Raw genomic sequence first — 21,132 nt, 5'->3', positions numbered from 1 at the left:
GGAGAGTTTCTGTGAATCTGCTGAGGAACCACTGTGTCTCACAGCACTGCAGTTTGTCTTTATCTCATCTTCTCACTGCCCCCTATTTCCAAGGAAAAAACCCCAAAACCAAGGAAAGCTTGTGATGCAGTCGCAAGGGAGAGGTTGTCCAGATCATCAGTAGTGTTGCATTTGGGTTGCAAAGGCAGAGGGAACAATGTTCCCACATCCCAGAGTGCATGCAAAAAGTATTCTGCATTTGGGAGTTGTGGTTCACGCACTTCTGTGCATTGTAACAGAAGGAAAGATTGGTGGTTACCCAGTCCTAAATAAATATCCATCATTCCTGAGGTCCAGTGGTACCAATAGCTGCAGGTAACCATCTACCAAGGCATATTTCAAGGCAGGTTTATGTCTCTGTGCTGCTATAGTGCCTGAGGATGCCCAGGGAGCCTTTGCACCTCCCTCTTCTCTCCCTCCCTCTCTCCCAGCTGTGTTTGCTGATCCACTCTGTGTTGCAGCTGCCCAGGGAGAGTGTGGGGAGGGTGCTGCTTCCTACACCAAGATCAGGCCAGGAGCTCGTGTAATTTTTGTTTCTGCACAACTAACTCCTACCCAGAAACCTACTGAAAAGGGAGGAAAGAACAAATCCTCTTTATTCCCATCAGCAGAAAGGAGATTTTGTAAGCTACTAAGTAGCAGGTGTGAGGGGGTGGTGAGGAGTTACTACCTGCATAAGATTATTTTTTTAACAGCTGTGTGCTTGTAGCATTGCTTGAAACAAATGAACATGCGTGTGAGCTCTGCCCACTGGGGCTCTCAGTGGTTAATCCACAATACAGGGATCCAGAGCTCAGCTAAAGATTTGACTAACGACTTTAAGCTTTTCTTATATGAAGAATAGAAACGATAAGACAATTCACCTCAGGGACTATTATGCTACCAGTACAGCTCTAGACAATTTGAGACCTGCAAACAGCCTCCACAGCAAGAATCAGAACACCAGTTGTGCTCAACGGGGGCTCAGAGGAAAGCTGCCAAGCTGAGGAGGAGCAAGCCTCCACAGAAATGTTTGTTGGTACTGCTGTTCAGCTCTCCACTGCCCTCCTTTAGGGAATCCCTTCCCAAGAAGAACCTGGCTGTGTTTGATGGGTGCAACAGCTTCTCACGCCTCAAGCACCATCTCAGACACTGTGTTTGTGTAAGTCCTCTGCCGTTCTGCAATGGAATTTGAGGCATGTGGTGAGAAACATGCTGGCCTAAGTTAGTCTCAGGAAGCGGTCTCCTGTTTGGCTGTAAAGCAAATCCAGGTCCCTGGGACAAACATTTTCATCAAGCAAGGAGGAGAAGGAAGAGTTGGATCTCATTGGAGGTTTTTGCTCTGCCATCCTGAGGAAAACCTCTGTAGCAGGAACTAGTTCCGAACAGTGGAGGAGCTGGGTCAGGTGCACCTGAGAAAGAAACACTGCTCTGCAATGTGAATTAGCATTAATACTAAAAAACTATACCCTGCCTTCCTGTCCAGCTGAGCTGGACTGAGATACAGCTCATGGAGGAGGGGTACACAGCTCCCAATGAACTTCTCTGAAGAGACAGACGCCCTACTCCATGTTATCCAAGGCCCATCAGCTCCTTCTTGGTGTGTGGTGGGCTCTAAGAGCCACAGCTCCAATGCAGAGGCTGACAGTGGAGCACTTTGAAGATTAGGCCAGGTGGGAGAGGCCCCTTTTCCTCACTCTGAGAGCATTTAGAAGAAGAGAATTGCCTCACAGACTTGTGAGGCTTCCTTTAGAAGACTTTCATAATGATGAAGATGGTTGCCTCACTTTCCCAGCCACACCCCTGTAGTGTCATTTTTGTATGTTCTGTTTATCTGAGAGGGGATTGAGCTGTGAAAGGGAAGGACGAGGACAGCAAAGCAGAGGATCAAGTAACAGGATACTGAGGTATGCAGTCAGGGCTGTCCAAGGACAGCTTCTAGACAGCTGTGCACCTGAGCACCACCATCTGGAGCAGAAAAATAAACCGAACCTTCTTTCTCATAGCACATGTGACTGACTGCAGCCAAGAGGGTGAAGTGGAGTGCAGGGAGCAAAGGAGCACTCAGGACAGACAGATCAAGCATCCCCAGACCCATTCCAGACCTGATGGCCTCACTGTCTTCCTAACACCAACTAGCCTCCTAGTGTTATAGTCTTAAATTTCCGTTCTCTTGTGTGGACTGCATGAATGCACACATCCTTAACAGCTCCTCACACATGCATAATCCCTTGGCAACTCCAAGTGCATATGCAGGGAAGAAGGGAGGCCTTCACAGTGTGAGACACTTCAGAGATCTGTGGTTAGGTTGATCGTGTCAAATGCTGCAATCACATAAAGCCATTTCTCTCAGGTGTAACTTCAAATTGAAACTCTAAAAACAGGTTAGAAGAAAAACAGTCACTGTTACCAAACTCATCAGGAAAGCTGAAGCATGGAGAGGAGAGATTTGCTTGCATTAACCAAGAACAGAAAGAGCAGAGGACCAAAAGGAAACCTGGAGTGAAAACCAGCTGATGAGAGAGGAGAGTGATTATAAAGTATTTCTTGGATCAAAATGCAAACTGAAGCATTAGCGGCAGCAAGCACCTCTTTAAGTCAGATGTGAAATGTTCCTATTTTCATATACAATTAGCCTCACTAGAGCAGTAAGAGCTGCCTCAAGTTTCCTTAATGTAATCATTGCTTGTGGAAAATTTCCTCTTGCATCTTTGTTACAGTTTCTCCCACAACATATCTCTCTGAATAGGTGATCATTTCAGTCAGAGTGTGAGGAAACATCTGGGCCCATCTGGCTCAATTAAAGTGCCTTGTTACAAAAGCATAACCCATCATTTTCTGCTCATCTTGTTGTATTTTCACTTTTGTCTGAAATTAGGACACGCTCAGAAACGCCAATTATTTTATGAATCATCTAACATCAGACTTGGTACATCTTTTTTTGTTGCTGTTGTTGTTGTTGCTGTTATGCAGAGCCCTTACTTTCAATTCTTTTGTCCACTGATACCAACGTAGCGCTGTCTGGCTTATCTCATTTCACAGGCACTAAATAAAGCCTTCCTAGCAGTGAAGCTGGCCATGTGTATGGCAACGTGCTCTGCATTCCCGAGGCGTCTGCTCACTGGCAGATGGAGCCTGTGGCCTCGGGAGGAGGCAGATCGTGCTGTGCATGACAGGAAGGCGGTGCTGTCAGCTGGGTCCCACTGACAGGCTGCGTCGAACCAGGGCTCGGCATCGTTTGCAGCCCAACAAGCCTTTCACCCGGACACGCACCAGGGCTTCAAAGTACACACATAAAACCTGTTCTGGGGCCAAAGCACGCTCCGTGCTTGCTGCTAGGCACAAACCCTGCCACCTCAAGCCCGGCGTCAGGGCAGCTCCTCAGCAGAGGGTGAGTGGGAAGCTTTAAAAGGTGTCGTGCCCTGCAGCTCAGCATGGCTGTCACAGGCAGGGCAGCAGGAGGGAGGCCTGTGGGAAGTGCCTGTCCCTCTGTGATACCAAGGAAAACCAGGCTGAGCAGCAGGGCCTCTTGTGCTGTTGCACGACACAGAGGTGTGTCTGTTGCAGAAGGGCATGTAAAAGACGTAAGAAGTGCAGCTTTGGACCATAAGGAGAACATTGCGTCCCTTGCTTTTTAGCTGCTGTGACAGTAAGAGGAGCAGGGGCAGGCCTCTCCAAGACGCCTGGGGCAGGATTTACAGGACATGCAACAACAGGCAGGTTCCTCTGGTCTCCTGCCCCAGCATGAGGTATGTCAGGGGGAAACAGCAGGAGAAGGAGAGCCTGGAGGGCTGGTTGAAGGAACCCAATTCCTTCTATTCAGTTCATTGTCCCATGGCACAAATGGGTACATTACCACAACACCAGCCCCTGGGGAAGGGAAGAACCCTTCTCTGATGCTGAGCTGTTAGATCTGCATTTGCATGGTCAGCTGTTCCACTGCTTCAGGCTCACAAAATCACAGACACTGTATCAAGCTTCCCAGAAACCCCAGGATATGATAGCCCCAGAGCCAAAAGCGTAAACATACAAAGAGTCTCTTCCAGGGGTCCAGACCACAGAAGGCAGCTGGATCTAGTTCAGGGTCCCTGGGGAAGCAGTGTGCAGATTCCCAACTGTCACGTGCCTTGCTTCTAAAAGGTCTGCTCTGAAGTCAGAGATCCAAGACCACAGCAGGTACCCAGAACTCCAGAGCTGCCCTGCTTCCTGCAGCAGCCTCTCTCAGCCCTGGAGCAAGCTCCTGCAAACAGTCCCCCAGCAGCAATGCAGAGCCAGCTCCCTTGTCAGCTCCTGTTGAGCCTGCAGCAGCAGGAGCAGAACCAATTCTGCCTAGTGAGGTATTTCTGCCTGACATCAGTCTGTGTAGCTGCATGCTGCTCATGCAGAGCCTCAGGGTTCAGTTGGCCAGCAGTGGCTCCCACTGCACAGGATGCTTCTGGTCCTGATGACAATGCAAACTGTGATATTACAAGTAGAGAAGCAGGAAATGGCTTGTGCCGTCTCATCTTCCATGTCCCCAGGGCTGAAATGTCCATATTAAAAGCAAGAAAGATTCTAAATGCATGTGTTATTTGCTAGAGATCAATTACACATCAGTATAAACAGCTGATCTCCCACTGAATTCACTTCCTTATTATACAATTTATTAGAGGATTATTCAGACAGCTCAGCTGGACCTTACAGGCACACCAATATTTATTCTGCCCTTTAGCAAGAAGCAGAAATGCAAAGCATAATTTTCTTACTAAACTCTCCTGCTGGGAAGGCTGCACTTTCCTAATGCCACAGAAGTTCTCTCTATCCTCCATGAAGCCTTGTGACCCCACTCCTGGGCCTGGCTTGGGAACACATTCCAGGTGGCACAGGCAACACAGTGTCCATGTGTCACCAAAGAGACATCTGCCCAAGCCAGGGACCCCACAGCACTGGCCAATCACTGCTGTGGAAACCTGAGTTGTAGCTAAAAAGATAAGTGGGGACGTGCCTGCCATAGTGCTTAATGCCAGGGGAACCACTTCAGAATTCAAAAAATACCATAGTGAGAAAAACAGATAAATCACCACTATTTCAGATGACTCTGATGCTGGAGTTTCAGAGATTGATAAGCAGATAGTTCTGCAAAAGCCACATATCTGAAAACAAGTCTCTGCCTCAGCACATATTTGCCTAGGGTGCTGGGCTGCTTTCTTGTTCATGCTTACTTCTCCAAAAACAAATAGCTTCAGCATTGATAACTGGATGCATAAAACAAGGGCAAACATTACTTCAGACACAGTCAAACATCAGAAAATACAAAATACATAGGCCTGTAGGGCCTGTACTAAAGGCATGAAAATCTAAAAACCTTAGATTTTTTGGAAGCTGCCTAAGTTATCAGAAGTATTGACCTCCCATTGCAAAGTCCACAGTACTGTAGGTTGCTTTGAGGGCTTAATTCCTTGTAACTTTTGGAAATTCCTGACAGAGTAAAGTGCCTGTTTGTTCTCCACAAATATATCACTGAAAACAGAATTTCTGACATTTCGTATCTTCCATATCAAAGAGGCCTCGGATTTGCTTTCTCTCACCTAGAAATTGTAACTTTGTAGCTCAGTCATACTGTAGCGGGTTCAGTTTGTAAACTGGGCAGAAACACCAATTAAGTGTAGTGGTTTGGTTCAAAATATCCATTACTTACTTATTTTCTTTCTGTGAGATAAGAATTAGGAGAAAGCAAAGCAGGCACAAAACTTAAAAGAATATAAAGAAGTTTATTAACAGACCTAAAAGAAGGAAACAAAGTCAGACTAAACCTTCAGAACACTTCTCTGTCCCCCACCTTTCTCCCACTAACAACGTAAAAAGACAATCCTTGAGATTTTCAGTCAGTTTACCACCTCCATAATAACCTTTTTCAGTTCACTTAGGGAGAGGAGTCTCTCTTGCTCATGCTATGGAGGCATCTCCACAAGAAACAGTTCTCTCATGGCTTCAATGTCACAGCCAGACAGCCGCCCGGGTTGGTTCTCTGCTCACATGTGAGAGTCCCTTCCCTTGTCTTACAGCTTTCCCCACAACTGGTTTCAAGGGTTCAGTCTTGAGCTAATGGGGTACCATTTTAAGGTTGAGCTGTTCAGAAGCAAAGGTTCTCTTCAGCTATCTCTGGGAGCATCTTCATCTCTAGGAACAGAGGTCTTCTTCTTCCGTGGGAGCAAGGGTCTTCATCACTTTCATCTCTCTCTGTTCAAGCTTCTCATCAAATCACAGCTACTTCATCATTTGCTTATTTCAGCACAGGTACTTTTGCTCACAATTGCAGTTTGAACGCTCCACCCTCCCATGTTTTCATGAAATTACAACGGGTACTCTGATGTATCATAGTCCATCACCACCATAGCTTTACAACAGAATTTCAGCTCCTAGGCTTGAAGCATCTCCTCTTTCTTCTCTCTCAGAGTTTCAGCTCCTCCTTCTTCACTGACTTTGGTGTCTCTATGGTGTTGTCTTCACGTGCCTCCACCTCTCTTCTTCCTCTGACTTGGGAGAGGATTGATGTCTGCAGGCGTGATCTGTTCTGGAGGGAGCTTACAGCCCTACAAGGGTTAATGTCCCCCGGCCCCGCAGCTGGAATTCCCTTATCGCTGTTGGTCACCTGCTCTTTGCGGGCAGCGGCCTGAGATGAATTTCGGCCGCACTGGAGGCGGGGGGAGCCGGGCCACGCCGCCCGCACGGAGCAGGGCTGCGGGCCTGGCCTGCACTGAGGGGCTGTGGGTGGAGCAGGGCCGCACGGCTCCAGGATGGCTGTCTCCCAGCCGGCCTGGGCCGAATAGGGCCTGGCCCGGCCCCGCTGGGCTGCACAGGCTCCCAGTTACCTGTCTGAAAGCCGGAAGCAAGAGAGCTTTCCCGGGCTTTGTTCATTCTTAAATGTGGATCACAGAGGCGTGTCAAGCTTCCTAAGTGGCTTAAAAAGTCGCCAATATTCAAACTGGCCAATTGATTGGTTCTGTCAGGTCATAGAGGAAGCTGTAAGCACCTCTTTGCAAAGAATCACTTCCGTGGCTGATGGAGACCTCTAACTAAAACTATACTATAAACTAAACAAACTATACTAAACCATGACACATACTAACAACAGATCTTGGGCTTTGTGACATTGTTTTACTAGACCTCAAGTTGTCAGGCCTTAAATGTATCTTTGCTTGATTTTGGCCACCTTTGCAAAATCTGTTAAGATGCATCACCTGCATCTAGCTTGTCTTAGCTGCAACAGCAAAATTGTGCCTGCTCTTGTCCTGTGGCTTTGAGCTTTTTTTCTTTGAGCTATTGCCTCAAATGTTTTTTAGTGTAAGTTTTGTTTAGCTCATGCAATTGTGTTGCTCTTCCTTCCTAAGAAATTGTTTCTTACACAAAGAAACAGCAAACCTGAATAATCATGGTATAATTAACCCTGTGGACCCACAGGAGACAAGGAAGTATAACTTACCAGTATGTGCAAGGTTGATACATACAAAGATCTCCCTAAATGTACCCAAGAAAAAGAAGAAAATTAGTAACCATTATCCACAAAGCATTTTTCTGGAAAATGCTGTGAAATGCCAATGAGCAAAGTACAGGAAGGGATAAGGCAAGATACTGGTGAAATAACCAGCGCTACAAGCAAAGCATTGTCCCTTTTAGGACAAACTTTTTGTTCTTTTCCTTTTCTTATGTTGGAGAGGCCAGCTCAGGAGCAATGCTGTGCCCCAGATGAAGCCAGGACATGTCCAGGTTCTTGAGCTTCAAGAAAACTCCTGCCCCTTATCCTGTCACTACATGCTTTTTCCAAAAGTCCCTCTCCCTCCTTTTTGTAAGCATCCTTTAGGTGCTGGAAGGCCACAATGAGGTCATCTCAGAGCCTTCTCTTTCCATGCTGAACGATCCCAGGTCTTCACAGGAGAGCTGCTTCAGCCCTCTGATGATCTCTGTGGCCCCCTTGGAACTCACTCCAAGGGGTCCATATCCTTATGCAGCAGACTACAGAGATGGACTCAGTACTTCAGGTGGCATCTCACGAGAGCAACGTAGGGAGGGAAAATGCGTAACACTCAAACCATTTCTAAGAGGAAGGTGAGGAAAAATTGTTTGGTTTACTTTATCTTGAACTCAAGTGACTTCCTGGGAGAAAATTCAGGGGTCGGTCTGGCAGGAGGACACGGTTGGCACAGTAGGTAGATGTGTGCCTTCTCCTGTGCATTGTCCAGTGGGGATCACTAAAACTGATGCAGCCTTTGTCCTGTTAAGGGGTAAAAAGGTACACCACTGCTCCGCAGAACTGGAGCTTCATTTCACAATTCTGGATAAGAGCATGGTCTGCTAACATGCATGCTTCTGCAGAAATTGCTAACACTGCTAGGAGAAATGCCTTTGGGAAATGTATTTGCATTTCAGTCTGTCTGTGGAAAAGGATATGAAGTATTAAATGCCACCACAGATGACAGCAACAGGAATTCCAGCCTATGCTAAAGATCTGCTGAAAAATTCAGCAGATTCTGATTTTCCAGCATCAGGAGTAATCTTCTAATATTATTTGCATAGCACTGAAATTAAAGAACTTCATTTATCACGTCTCAGTTGAAGCAGACACATTACACTCGACAGCAATGGAATTAAAAGTTGAAGCTCATCTGATTTTATTTACCTTACACAAGATGCTTGATCATATTAAAATGCAGTTTCCAATCATTTATCCAGGTAAAACTCAAACTTTGTTTTTAAGGTCTTGTTAGTATCAAATTCTTTTGAATTGCTGTCAGTTAGGCTGAGTTTTATACCATCCTGTACAAGGATGAATAAATGCACATCAATTTTCCTTTGAAACTGCGGACATTTTTTTTCATACAGGAAATATTCCAGGACAGAACTTGATTCAAAACCTGAGTTTGAGTATTCAAGATGCCCACCAGATGAATTTTGTGGCATTCATGGTAGGGCACAGGAACACTGGTGAGAGACTGGCCTTTCTCTGAGAGCACTTGTTAAGGCTGCTGACCCTGGCTGTAGTCCTGGACCGCGCAGGCAGGTACCCTTTGCAGTCACCCAGGAACCTCACCCCATTCACCTCAACAACCTCACATGGGTGAAGCAGCCTGGGCCGAACAGTCAGGGCAGCCTCATTTACTCAGAGCAGGTGCTGGGACAGTACAGCATTTCGCACTGCCAGGAAGCTTTGGGCGCTTAGTCTATCCTTCCTCCTCCCACTGCAGCTCTCTGAGTACCTGCATTCTAAATATTCCTTGTGTGTGCTGCGGTCACACCTGCTCACCACAGGCTGAGCACATGCAGTGCACAGCCCTGGGATCTACCTGGGTGCTTACTGCACAGCCCTGTGCTCTCCTGTGCTGTTTCCAGTCCGTGTGTCCAACCCCCCATCCAAAGTTCCGGGACACGTGTGCTGCATGTCTCCTCTTCCTCATTCCCCAGCATAGATTACTTGCTTCTGTCCACTTGGAATGGAGCACCTGTTCTCATGGGGTAGGAGTTAAAAGGAGCTGTGTGCTCCTGGAGGGCTAAAGGAGACAGCAGTGCCCTGTCTGGAAAAAGGAGCAGCTGCACCGCACAGTCCCCAGCCGAGCTCGGGTAGAGCAGCTGTGTGCCTCTGCTGGTCTTCCAGCTCCAGAGAGCTGTGAGTTCTGCCTCAGGCATTGTCAGCCTGTGAATTCAGATGTCCAAAAGCAGCCCTTTTTTTGCAACATTCACATACAAACTGCACAAACACATTTAAAATGCTTAGTAGTAAAAAAAATCTATGTGGTGTGTGAAATGGTGATGAACGCATCATTCTGCCAGCAGATGGCAATCAAAACAAAGAAACATGGTTACTGACGAGCAATAATTCCACATGAAGTCAGGTGCATTTTATTCAGGGGAGCAATGCAGTTGCCACCCACCACGAGGGGTTATACATGGTGGAGGGTTGGTGGGCCAAGGACAGGCCAAGAAGAGCTGCCTGCATTAGAAAAAGCAGAGCACAGATTGACATCCTTTCTGCCTCTCCCCCTTGGATGAACTCCTAGGAAGATTTTATAAGAAACCCCCAAACATCCTTTAATATATCTGAAGATGGTAAACAACTGCAGTTCAACTCTCCACAGGAGATGTGGTCCTCATGTGGTCCCACACACAAGGGAAGAAATAAAGAGGTCTGACAGAGGCTCGTACCTTGCACACAAGGGGCAACAGCTGCAGTGGGCGCACAGAAGCAGGTGAGGAATTTCCAGGTCCAATAACCTGTTAGGCTCATGGTGGTAAGAGCAGCAGAAAAGCCTTGTGAGGAGAAGTGAGTGGGGGAAGAAAAAGGGAGGGCAGTTTCCATAGTGAAGATAGTTGAGGAAAAAAAATGTTGGTAATAAAACAAATATTATAAAACTCCTGCATTCATCCCTAGTTTCATGATGAGTCAGTAAAGGCACGACCGACAAGTTTAGCCATACTATATAAAAATGTCTCAGCATGAAACTACATAGCATATACACTGGGTTCAACAGCCTTAATTCAATCCATTGAAAAAAGATGTAGGAGGCCAGTTATTGTGGTTCATACATGCCTAGAACAGAACCTGGCACCTTATTTGCCTCTAAGGTGAGCCACAGCTAGGATGTGGACAGAGCAGGTGTGCAGCAAGAAAGGAAGAGCTATGAGATATCACAGTAGCTAACTGCTGTAGGTGACGGTTTCTGGTTCTGCTTCGCTGGAGGTCAGTTTCCACATGAAGTCTAGTGAATCCATTGCTTTAAAAGGTTCAGAAGCCCAGAGTAATGTGAAATCTTGGAACTGGTGACAAGAGGAAAGTCTTTGGATCAGACACTCCACTAACACCTTCTAGGAATGCTGTCAGCATTTTTGAGTTTTCTAATGAGACTGACATTAATGACTGGGCTAGCAGGGGTCAGGAGAGGAGCAGATCCAGCAGGAGCACCAAACTCACACACTAAACTATGGAACACTCAGTGTTTCACAGTACACACAGCAACACCCCTGCAATGGCAAACCAAGGCTTGTAATTTAAAGTAGCTTCCTGAGCAAGCTGGATGAGCTGTATCTTCAGGTTTCCTCTTGCACATTAGAAGTGTGCTGAACCCACTGCATATTGTCAGGGAGGCAGTGCACTGACAATCCCATCTCCTACAGAGTACTTGTGCTGTCCTGCTGCTCACCAGAGCCATGTGCAAAGAAACAAGCACTGCAGTTCACCAATTACTAATGGCCTTATTAAATGTGAGCCCCCAAACACCTGCACACAGACAATTACTTAAATCTTGGGTCTACCAACACTGTTATATACTGGAAAACTTCACATCCCTCATTTTGTGTGTGCCCAGAGCTGAAGCCACTCCAGAACACCCAGCAGCTTTACAGATTAAAGGAGTTGAGGGGTTCCTTACAAGTTTGTACTAAAAGGGGTCCTTCTAGTTCAAGTCTTCACCTACCTGCATGCTCCATTTCCCCTTCTTCAGTGTTTTTTTGACCAAAACTCTACCAGAAGTCTTCCTCTCACCCTCGTAAGAGAGGCAATGCTGAGGCAGGGCAAATCATATCCTCTCCCACACTACAGTAACCAGGTCAGGCATCTACAAGTGCAGACTTGGAAATCTTTGACTGCTACAGGCTGCTCTGCACACCAGAGAATACAGAGTGGTTCTGCTGCCTTTTTTTAATCCCCCATTCACTCTGTTTTGTTTGTTTTGCTTGATACTGAATTTATGGCCATGCTATTTCTTTGTAATGCATTCTGCCTACCTGGTGCAATTACTGACACTTGCTAGCTTGACTCTTCAGGATTTCTATCTTCTGTGTTCTCCCAATTCAAGTCTTTCTAAATACATGTCACAGTAGCCAGAAAGCCTTTCATACGGCAAAGATGCCCTTGACTAACATTATCCTCCTTTGCTGCAGTGAAGGACCAGAAGTAGGTATCCATACATTTTTCAGCATCTTTGCATGTTAGAAAAAAACTGATTCGCAGCAAAAGTGGCAGCCTGTTCTGTATGTGATACATGGAGAAAGGTCTTTTAGCAGCTTGTCACTGTGTAATCTATCATAAATTCTTGTAAACCCATCAGATTATTCAAAGTAGTAAGCAGAATATGAAAAACATTATCCAGTAGCAATGGCCTTTCCCCTTAAAAGAAAGGCATTTGCTTGCTAGCGCTTCTCTTTCTTGTCCCATGCATTTCCACCCATACTTCTTTGGTCTTACCTGTCTATTCTCTTCACCTTCCTGTTTTTCACCCTTCCCCTTGGGGACCCCCAATGGTAATCCTGTACTTCTGTGCTTTTAACTTTAAAATAAGCTTTCTCAATGTCATTGAGTGGTTTGTTCCCATGTATGAAAGACCCTGCTTGCCCATTCTTGTTTGACAGTATGGAGCCAAAAGATGCTTCTGGGCCCCCTGTCAGTACACTCCGAGCAGCAGCTCACCCTTTGCCATGCCACATTCCCTCAGATTCCTGCCATCTGCAGTCCTTCAGCACCGGATGTGTCCCCCCACCATCTCTACAGGCTGCTCAGTCCTCTCTCCTGCCCTCTTCTCTTTGATTACTGCTATACACTCAGGCCAGAGCTTCCCCTGGGCAACAGAAAAGCACTGCACCAGATCCTGTGCAAGGACCCCCTCAACCCAACACAAGCACTTAGAAAATGCAGCTGCCAAACTCCAGGGCACACTGCAGCAACACCTCTCCAACAAGTGAGACATTTCTGAAGAGCCACTTAGCTCCTAACAGGTTCAGACAACCTGAACATACTAATGAGAACCACTTCTCTAACATTTGCAGATTGCTCTGGAAGAGGCAGTGGAAATGCTTTGGGTGTTCAGGCTATTTCTCCCTTGGTAAAGAAGGAAACATACAAAATTTTTTTGTTTGTTTTAATTGATCACTGGTCAAATTGTACTACATTTCAAAGCAAAATAATCTGTTCAAGGACATTGTACCAAACATTAAATCTACTTTTAAACAAGGCTTAATTTGACTATTTTACCTTATATACATACAGGAATAAGTTTCATTTCACTAGTAGCAAAATTACACAGTACATTGCATTTCCTGAAAGATGGCAAAAACAGGACTTGAGTGTCTGTTCTGTCCTTCCACACACTCCAAATCAGAAAATAAACACAGGTATTGAAAGTACAGTCACAACTACAGGTAAATACAATAAGGACCTCAGAGCAAGCCAAGACCTTATGAGAGATGACAATCACTACAAGAAATCTACATTGCAAATATACAGTACATTCCACTAAAGAGTTTTGGGAGTTCCCACAATGCCTCTTAATCCCCTTTTGGTAATAAAAACTTCTGACAACATGTATCCTTCATAAAAATTACTGAATTCGTATTTTTGGAGCATATGTTGGAAGCTTAATGCAGTGTAAACTGTAGTCCATGATAAGCTCACCCAAAGAGAGAGTAAGCAAGCATTGCAAGATTGATCAAGTCCAGAACCAGGGGTCAGCTCGTCGTCATTGGGCTTCTGGGTGCAAGAGCTGCTCTGCACCAGAGACAGGCTCAAAAGAGTGGGAAGTGATACATTCCTTTTACAGCTTTTGCAGGTCAATCACCTGCAAGTTCTTGACAGAAAATGTCAACTGACTCATACAAGATTTATTTGAGCTTATTTACAAAGCAGCTGTTACACTGCTATTGTTAGACAATTAAGGACACAGCTAAGGAGCAACAAGTGTCCACATTTATGTTATCCCTGAAACACTTCTGTGAGCAGCAGAGAATGCAGTGGCCAGCAAGTATGCAAACACACTGCCACTACTAGGGAAACTGCAGTCTGGCCTCGGGAGGTGGAAAGGTGCACAGAACCCAGCAGCCCCAAAGGCCTGATGAGATTTCTGTTACGCTCAAACTCTGCTTTGGTTTGTGCAAAATACTAATCTTGTGCACGTAGCTTTCACAAACAAACTGCTGCTCTGTGCTTGGCAACACAAAATGGGAGGAACTGTCCAGAATTACCAAGAAAATGGAGGTAAACAAGGCATTTTTCATGAGCACTAGCTACCCTCACAAGTACAACGCCAAGGACTCTGCCACTGTTCCAAGGATATGCACTTCATCAGCACTGTTGGAGGTTTCCTGTTCTGTACTGTTTCCTGTACTGTAGCTGAAGAAGCTACCATTGATTAGTTAATAGCTGAACTTGACCCAACTAACAATGCTGAAGAACTTTTCCTTCCAGGCTTTTTGTCTAACTAACCACTAACACTCTTTGCTGCTCCTAAGGAACTCTGACAGCACTAGGAAACACCAAACAGGCATGCCTGAGGTTGAAGACACCAACTGATTTCCTCCAACAATGATAAAATACATCACTTGCTTCTATCAGAGAGACTCCCACCACACACACTCTGCACACCAATTCTTCTTCACAGATCTCTGTTTTAAAAGTTATGTTGCTGGACTCCCCAGATCTAACAGCAATGTAACACAAGTAATTTAATTAAAAAGTAACTACTGGAAACCTGCCCAATCATTTTTTAAACCTGCTTTACAGAAACTTCTGGGGGAAAAAAAAGCTAAGGACCCTTGGTACTCACGCCTGTTACAGTCAGACAGCAGCATTCTAAAAGGGCTGGAAAAGCAGGCTGCAAACCAGGTTCTCTGCTAGCCCAGACCTGTTTTTAGCAGAGGTAGATAGCAACAGGTCAGTGGACAGAGAATTAGAAAACAGTATTTCAGATGTACTTTAGAGCCCTGGTGGTTTTCTCTACTCTTCCTTTAATCTCTCTTGTGCTGTTTTCCTTTTTCCTTGCAATAACCATCTCAGCCTCCTTACTTTTGGAAAGTGAGCTCTGGTAGGCTGCAAACAGTGCATGACTTTAGTCAGGTGCTGTTACCAGACAGAGGAACAACCAACACGGGCCAGCAGGCACCACGATTTGCTGCAAGAGTCAAGGAGGTGCTTCACAAGAGAACATCAAGTGCCACAGGCAAAGCCTGGTAGGCACAGTATCAACCTGCTGGCAACAGCTTGAAGCTTCATAGCCAGCAGAAGCAAAGTCCAGCATCCAGGGCACAGCTTCAACACTTCAAAACCGTGCAGTGAACAATTAACATGAATGGAAAATATACATTTTTAGCAAAGAGAGAATCCAGCCAAGTCACTGGTTAATTATTTTTTTCTGAAGCCCGTTCTAAAAGCTTTTCAGTTTGTGAACACTAAGAATACAGCTACAGTGAAATGTGTGTGTAATCATTTGAGTGCACTCCTAGCCCATAGTGAAGACAGACAACGACCAAGTACAAACCACGCAAAAGGTTGAAAAGCCCTCATTCCCAGATTTTCTACCATTTTTTTCCTACTGTTTCAAGATGAATTCACACAACTGCTGGACTTTTTCTTCCAAATGACCCTCTCCTATAAAAGTGACATTAAGACTCAATACACATTTATATGAAATATACTTCCCTCTTCCCAGGTTCTTGTATCTAACATAAAAGCCTTACACAAAGAAACACTTAATGGTCCTCATGCTGCTTCGTATTTCACAGAAAACAAAACTTCAGTTTATTATGTTTATATTCACCACTTGAACTTTTTTTAATTTCCAAATTACAGTTTGCTTACAGAACCTTAGTGAAATCCCCATTGTTTGCACATTCTTGTATGTAACACAGACAAATGGCACAGCTACAAAAAAAAAAAACAACAACCAAAACACCCTACCTGAAGTAGTTTCATTGTCAAGATTTATCGATTTACCAAACCAAGCCTCTCCCAGATTCTTAGCAGCAAAATTCAACTATGTAGAGAGGAGCAGGACAGAGAAATCAGTCAGTTCCCCCACTGAGAACCAGAGCTGCCTAAGCCATAAAATAAGCTGAGTGGCTCTGTCAACCTGACTGAAGTTTCACTAATTATGTAATGGCTCTTGGAAGAATCCACAGCCAAACGTCTTGATTTTCCATAATTTTAAAAAGAGAGAGCTAATTTCAAGACATCTTCAGTTCCAGGTAAAATACTTGCACTCATGTTTTCCCTGCTTACTTAAATCACATCTAAGGTTCTCCTCTGATGTTTCAAGATGATTTTGCAAGCGAGACTAGAGAAATTAAAAAAAGATTAGTGTAGACATCATCCAGAAAATGCTACCAAATACACAAAGCAAAGGAAGATATTTTCCTCCCAATTTTCATGTTTTAATTTTTTAAACACATATTTCAAGAAAAGAGCAATTAAAAATGTATGCCTCAGAATTAAGTTGCCTGTACGTGCTGAATGAACATGGGTTTTTAAAGCAGTCCCTCCCTATTCTAAGCAGCTCCCACAGAAATGCTTTATCTCTCAACTGTATCTAGCACTACAAATTTATTATATATCTGCATCTATCCTTTTAAATCTATTACTAGATATGATTTGCCCTAGAACTGTAAAGAGCCATGCAGGTCTCCCACAAACCTATCCTACCAGCAGAAGCCTTTAATTTCCATGGATGCAGAACACATATACAAAGAATTAATGAAGTGTCCAAAGGAAAAAAGATTAACTCTTACTTTAAATCAGACAGCAAATTACATATTTTTATGAAGAAATCTACTGAGATTTAACACTGCTTCAAAGCAGTAACTGAAATACAACAGCAGCTATGAATAATATATAACCTTCCTGATCCATAACTGATCCTAGCTTCATCTTAAAAAAAAAAAAAAAAATCACAGCAGCTGAATATATATGCAAATATACACAAACAAAACCTTTGATCGGAGGTTATTAAGTAACTGTGTTTTATCAGAGCTAGAGACTAGACATTGCAAATGTTCAGCAGACTCTAACCCATCAGCTCTCAGGCTGGCGCAGCAGTGGAAAATCTCTTCCAACACACCTTTCAGGTGGCATTAGAATCTTGTGTTTCCTGTTCAGATGTTGCTCAGCTGCTAATAATACAGCTTCCCTCTCAGTTAAGCATGCAAAAATATATAAAAAGGCAAGTGATCAAAATATCCCCTTGAATGCCCAACTGCACGGTATTAAGAGACTGCTGCTGAAGATTTAATACCCCAGCACTAAATTTCAACATTTTCAAACTTGATATGAAAATTGCATTTTGTTATTACACAGAGTATAACAGTCATTGGTCGTTTGCATCATACACCCCAGCACTAGTGAAAAAGTGCCTTCTGAACAGGGATGAGAAAACAAGGCAAGTTTTGTTACCACGTTGTGTCTCTACTCATCTTGCACTAAGCAGTGCATGGAAATAGGTGAGCAGAAATTCAGCAGTCTACCAAGACACACCATGTTTTCACATGCACTGATGCCATGCGTATCTCAAAAATACAGAAGTTAAAACATGCAGCAAAATGTTTGTTAAAGCACTTTAAACGCTCTCCAGATGATAATGAGTGATTTAATACTCAGACAAATCAAAGCACAGTAAAAGGTTTGTGCTTACACTTCAAGTTTCAGAGTAACATTGTTTCTATCAGAGTATCTGAAAAGGAACATTCCACTGAATTCAGAAGCAAGAGACACCATTTAAAGAACTAGGAAAATAAGCACAGGTCAGAGTACTGCAATAAATAACAAAACAGCAGGAACATGCAGACGTTAAGAGTCAAAATTTCTTTTGAGATTCATGATATGAAAAAAAAAAAAAAAATTCATCAAGAACAACCCTGTCTGACTTTCCCGCATGTGGTGTCTTTTTGGCTAAACAACTGTTACTCTATGTGTAGGGAACACACATATTACCAGAAAACATTATTTACAGACTGATTATCAGATTGATTATATAAAATACAGATGAAAATATACACCCTTAGGTTTGAAATAAGCCAAGCAAATTCACTGCTGCTAACTAAAGCACTTTGAAGAAGGCGACAGGCACCAAATATCAAAATTGAATCACAAAACTACTCAAAGTAACAGACAAATTTGGGAAGGTAGAGGTACAGCAAAGATCAGTTAAGTTGGAATGATTTATAACTAATACTAGCCTATCAGGAATTATTTAGCTTCATTAAAATTCAATTTTTCTTATACAAAACTGAAGAGAAACCTTTACTCCCAGACTGTGATTTCTACAGGTACTCAGCAGCTTTTGTCTTAATGCATCTATATAATGCTTTGTACTCTACATCTTACAAAATACATCCCCACATTTAAGTGCATGACTAGAAACTGTGCTGAAATCATGGAAAAGCGCTTCATAGATCTCAGGTGCAATGGAGTCATAACAATGCTCAGCTCCAGTTTCTGGAAGCAGTTCTGTGAAAGGTGAAGCTTCAGAAAAGGGACTTTGATCCCTGGTTTTCGAACTCTGACCATGCATCATTCAATTCCATGAAGATCATTTTGGCATATTGCTCATAAGGTTGTCCTGTGGCCTGGAAACAAACAGAAGGTACCATAAGCATAAAAATATAAGGAATAAGGTCACTTAGGAAATATCCCACTCTTTTTATATTTGCACTTATTCAACAGCTGCAGACTGCTTTGTGAATATAATTTTACAGACACAGAACCCTCTCCAACCTTATCCAAAGCTTGCCATGAGTATTTAAACAAATCCAAATCCTTGGTTTCCTTACTTTATCTTCAACCTTTCAGTACAATTCATGAATAATTGAAACTTCACTAAAAACAGTTTTCAAAGCTGTTCTTTTCATAAATAGTTTTAGTTATTATTACTTACTAATCAAATTAAGTAATTTTTGGAATTGCTTCCTGAGAGATCTTGCAGTAGTGTACAACAATAAAATCTGAGTCTTATTTAAGACAACTTCTTTTGAATGGGATTCCCTGGAGAAAAATCTGCTGCTGGTTGTGAATGATGTTAAGACTCAATATGACTGCCATAGCACTTCCTGTGTGTTTGCTTCCATACTCAAAGATAGTATGCTCCCGATTCTCTGCTGGTTTCACAGCAGCCCTGACTCTGCGCCAACACAATCCAACCCTTGTGGTTAATAAAGATCCAGTCCCAAAAGATGGTTCTCTCCAACATGAAAAGGAAATCCCAGAGCCCACTCCAGTATCCTTCCCCTTCTCCTGCTGCTTAGCTTTTGCCACCTGCAGTACTTTATTCACCCTTTTAGAGAGTGCTTTAATGGATAAGTGGCAGAATAAAAGAACAAGGAAGACAAATATGGCTTAAAGAGAGCTGTGTTCTGACCCTGATGTGTTAAGGGGCTTAAAGAAAACACCTAAAAAACCACCACAAAGGTGGAAGAAGTCACATGGCCAAGAACACTGAGGGACAGGGGGAATTAGAAAACCAAAAAATGTTATGTTTTTTCTGTTATGGACACAAGATAATGTCATACATTAAATCCCTATTTGTGCTTGGTCTTTGCATATTAAGTGCTTTAATTACTTAATTTTGAGTTAATTATTTTTAAATTGAATGTTACAATTAACCCATCAGCCCAGGTACAAAAATCCAGTTCCATTATCAGTGTTTTCAATTGTTCAAAGTAGTTTATTAAGAGAGTTGCACCCTTCCAGTTAAAATTTTCCCAGTTAAAAATCACGAACTTGCCCCTTCTCAAACTTCAAACCACCTATACACCATAAGAGTTACCTTTCCTGTGTTTACTGTATACTTTTACAAGTGTTTTGAGATGTGTTGGACTTGCATTCTGATTCCAAGGCCAAAACCCCACCCAGTCTTAATAGCCAGCAGCTATTTTTAGCTACAGAGCCATTACTCTGCAGGCAAGCTCCACGGCAACCTGAATACCTGAATTTTAATGAAGGCATTGTATCCCCCTTATCTTAACTACTACCACCACCCCTCCCCCCCCGACAACGATGAGCCATTGGTGGACAGAGGTGATCCATCAAAGGGAAAGCACCAATCGCGTTGGACCGAAGGGGCGGGCTGTGGGCAGACTGGGGGCGAAGCAAAAACTATAAAAAGGATGAAGCCGAGGGGCGGGGTCTCTTTTCCCCTCTTGCTCTCTCCGGACCAGTTGTGGGAGACGTCGGTGCTGGGTGTTAAAAGCCTACTCCTATTAAGGAGCCATTAGTAATTTTTTTTTTTTTACTTTGGACCAGCTAAAAGTCAGCCCAGCACTGCAAGTTCTTTTTCTCTACCTGAAGTCTAGTGCTGTCTCAGCCAGAAGATTTCAGATCCCTGCGCTCCTGGGGCATACCATCTACTGAGCCATAGGATCCCAAATTTTTATATTTTTCTAATTTCTGTAATTTTTCGATTTTTCTGTTTTCAATAAATTAATCTTTTTAAGAGTTGTCTCATTTCTCACAGATAACACAGGATTTAGACTACTACTCACCAGTGAATGCAAATCTGAAAATTCAAACCAGGTATATCCAATGCTTATCTTTATATCTAATGCAACTGCTCAGAACAAGAAGCTACCTTGATACATTGGGATGCATTAAGTATTTTTAAAAAGACAACTGCAATGCAATATTCATTACGTATTTTTCATTCAATCATCTGTTCATTCTAGTAAGTTTACTTCTGCAAGTAAAAATGATTTAGTAAATGAGGTTCGGCAGGTTTTTCCTACCAGTTTTGCTGTGGCAGCCCCTGAATTTCCATATTAGTTCTAAAAAACTTGAAGTATCAGCTCACAAAATGAAACAGATTCCACTAAACAGCACGAAATCTGCCAGCTGTCAGTCAGAACCCAGCATGACTGACTTTGGTGCTCAGTACAACCTTCGTGGGATCTTTCATTTGTTAATACTTCTCTGTTGAATTCCGTGCTGTGTCAGGATGACAAGAATAATCCTGTGCTACCTGAATGCAGTAGGTAGATTCAGAAGACATTGGAAGCAAACTGAAGAACATCTAGGGTGCTGATCAAAAAGCAAGGCATTTGCCAGTAACCAGTATGGTGTGATAAAAGCAGTTTGTATTCCATCTAAAATAAAGAAGATCAGAGGAACACACTCACCTTATCGGGATGAACCACAAGCACTGCTCTCCTGTAGTACTTCTTTACTTGTTCAGGAGTTACTAAATCTGCCATGCTGACTGGTTTCCACTTATTTTCCCCTTCCCAAAGCACTGTATGAAGAGTGGATATTAATGCTCTGATATTTCTCTCCTTTCCTTCAATCCATTCAAGAATCTGGGAAAATCAGAATATACAGAAGTGAATGCATTCTCAGCC

The 21,132-nt window shown here is 43.5% G+C and overlaps 1 protein-coding gene across 1 annotated transcript in view; it reads right to left on the bottom strand.

The window, feature by feature from the left end:
* Positions 1-12,968: 12,968 nt before the first annotated feature.
* Positions 12,969-21,132, bottom strand: part of GAK (cyclin G associated kinase) — a 66,311-nt gene continuing 58,147 nt past the window's right edge. The window contains exons 27-28 of the mRNA XM_082301403.1: positions 20,914-21,090; positions 12,969-18,372 (exon numbers count right to left, since the gene is read on the bottom strand). Of these exons, the coding sequence (XP_082157529.1) occupies positions 18,271-18,372; positions 20,914-21,090 (279 nt within the window). The 3' untranslated portion in view covers positions 12,969-18,270. The remainder of the gene's footprint in view (positions 18,373-20,913; positions 21,091-21,132) is intronic.

This window comes from Coloeus monedula (assembly GCF_965178545.1).
Source record: "Coloeus monedula genome assembly, chromosome: Z".
Lineage (NCBI taxonomy): Eukaryota > Metazoa > Chordata > Aves > Passeriformes > Corvidae > Coloeus > Coloeus monedula.
This window is presented reverse-complemented; position numbering and strand designations above follow the sequence as displayed.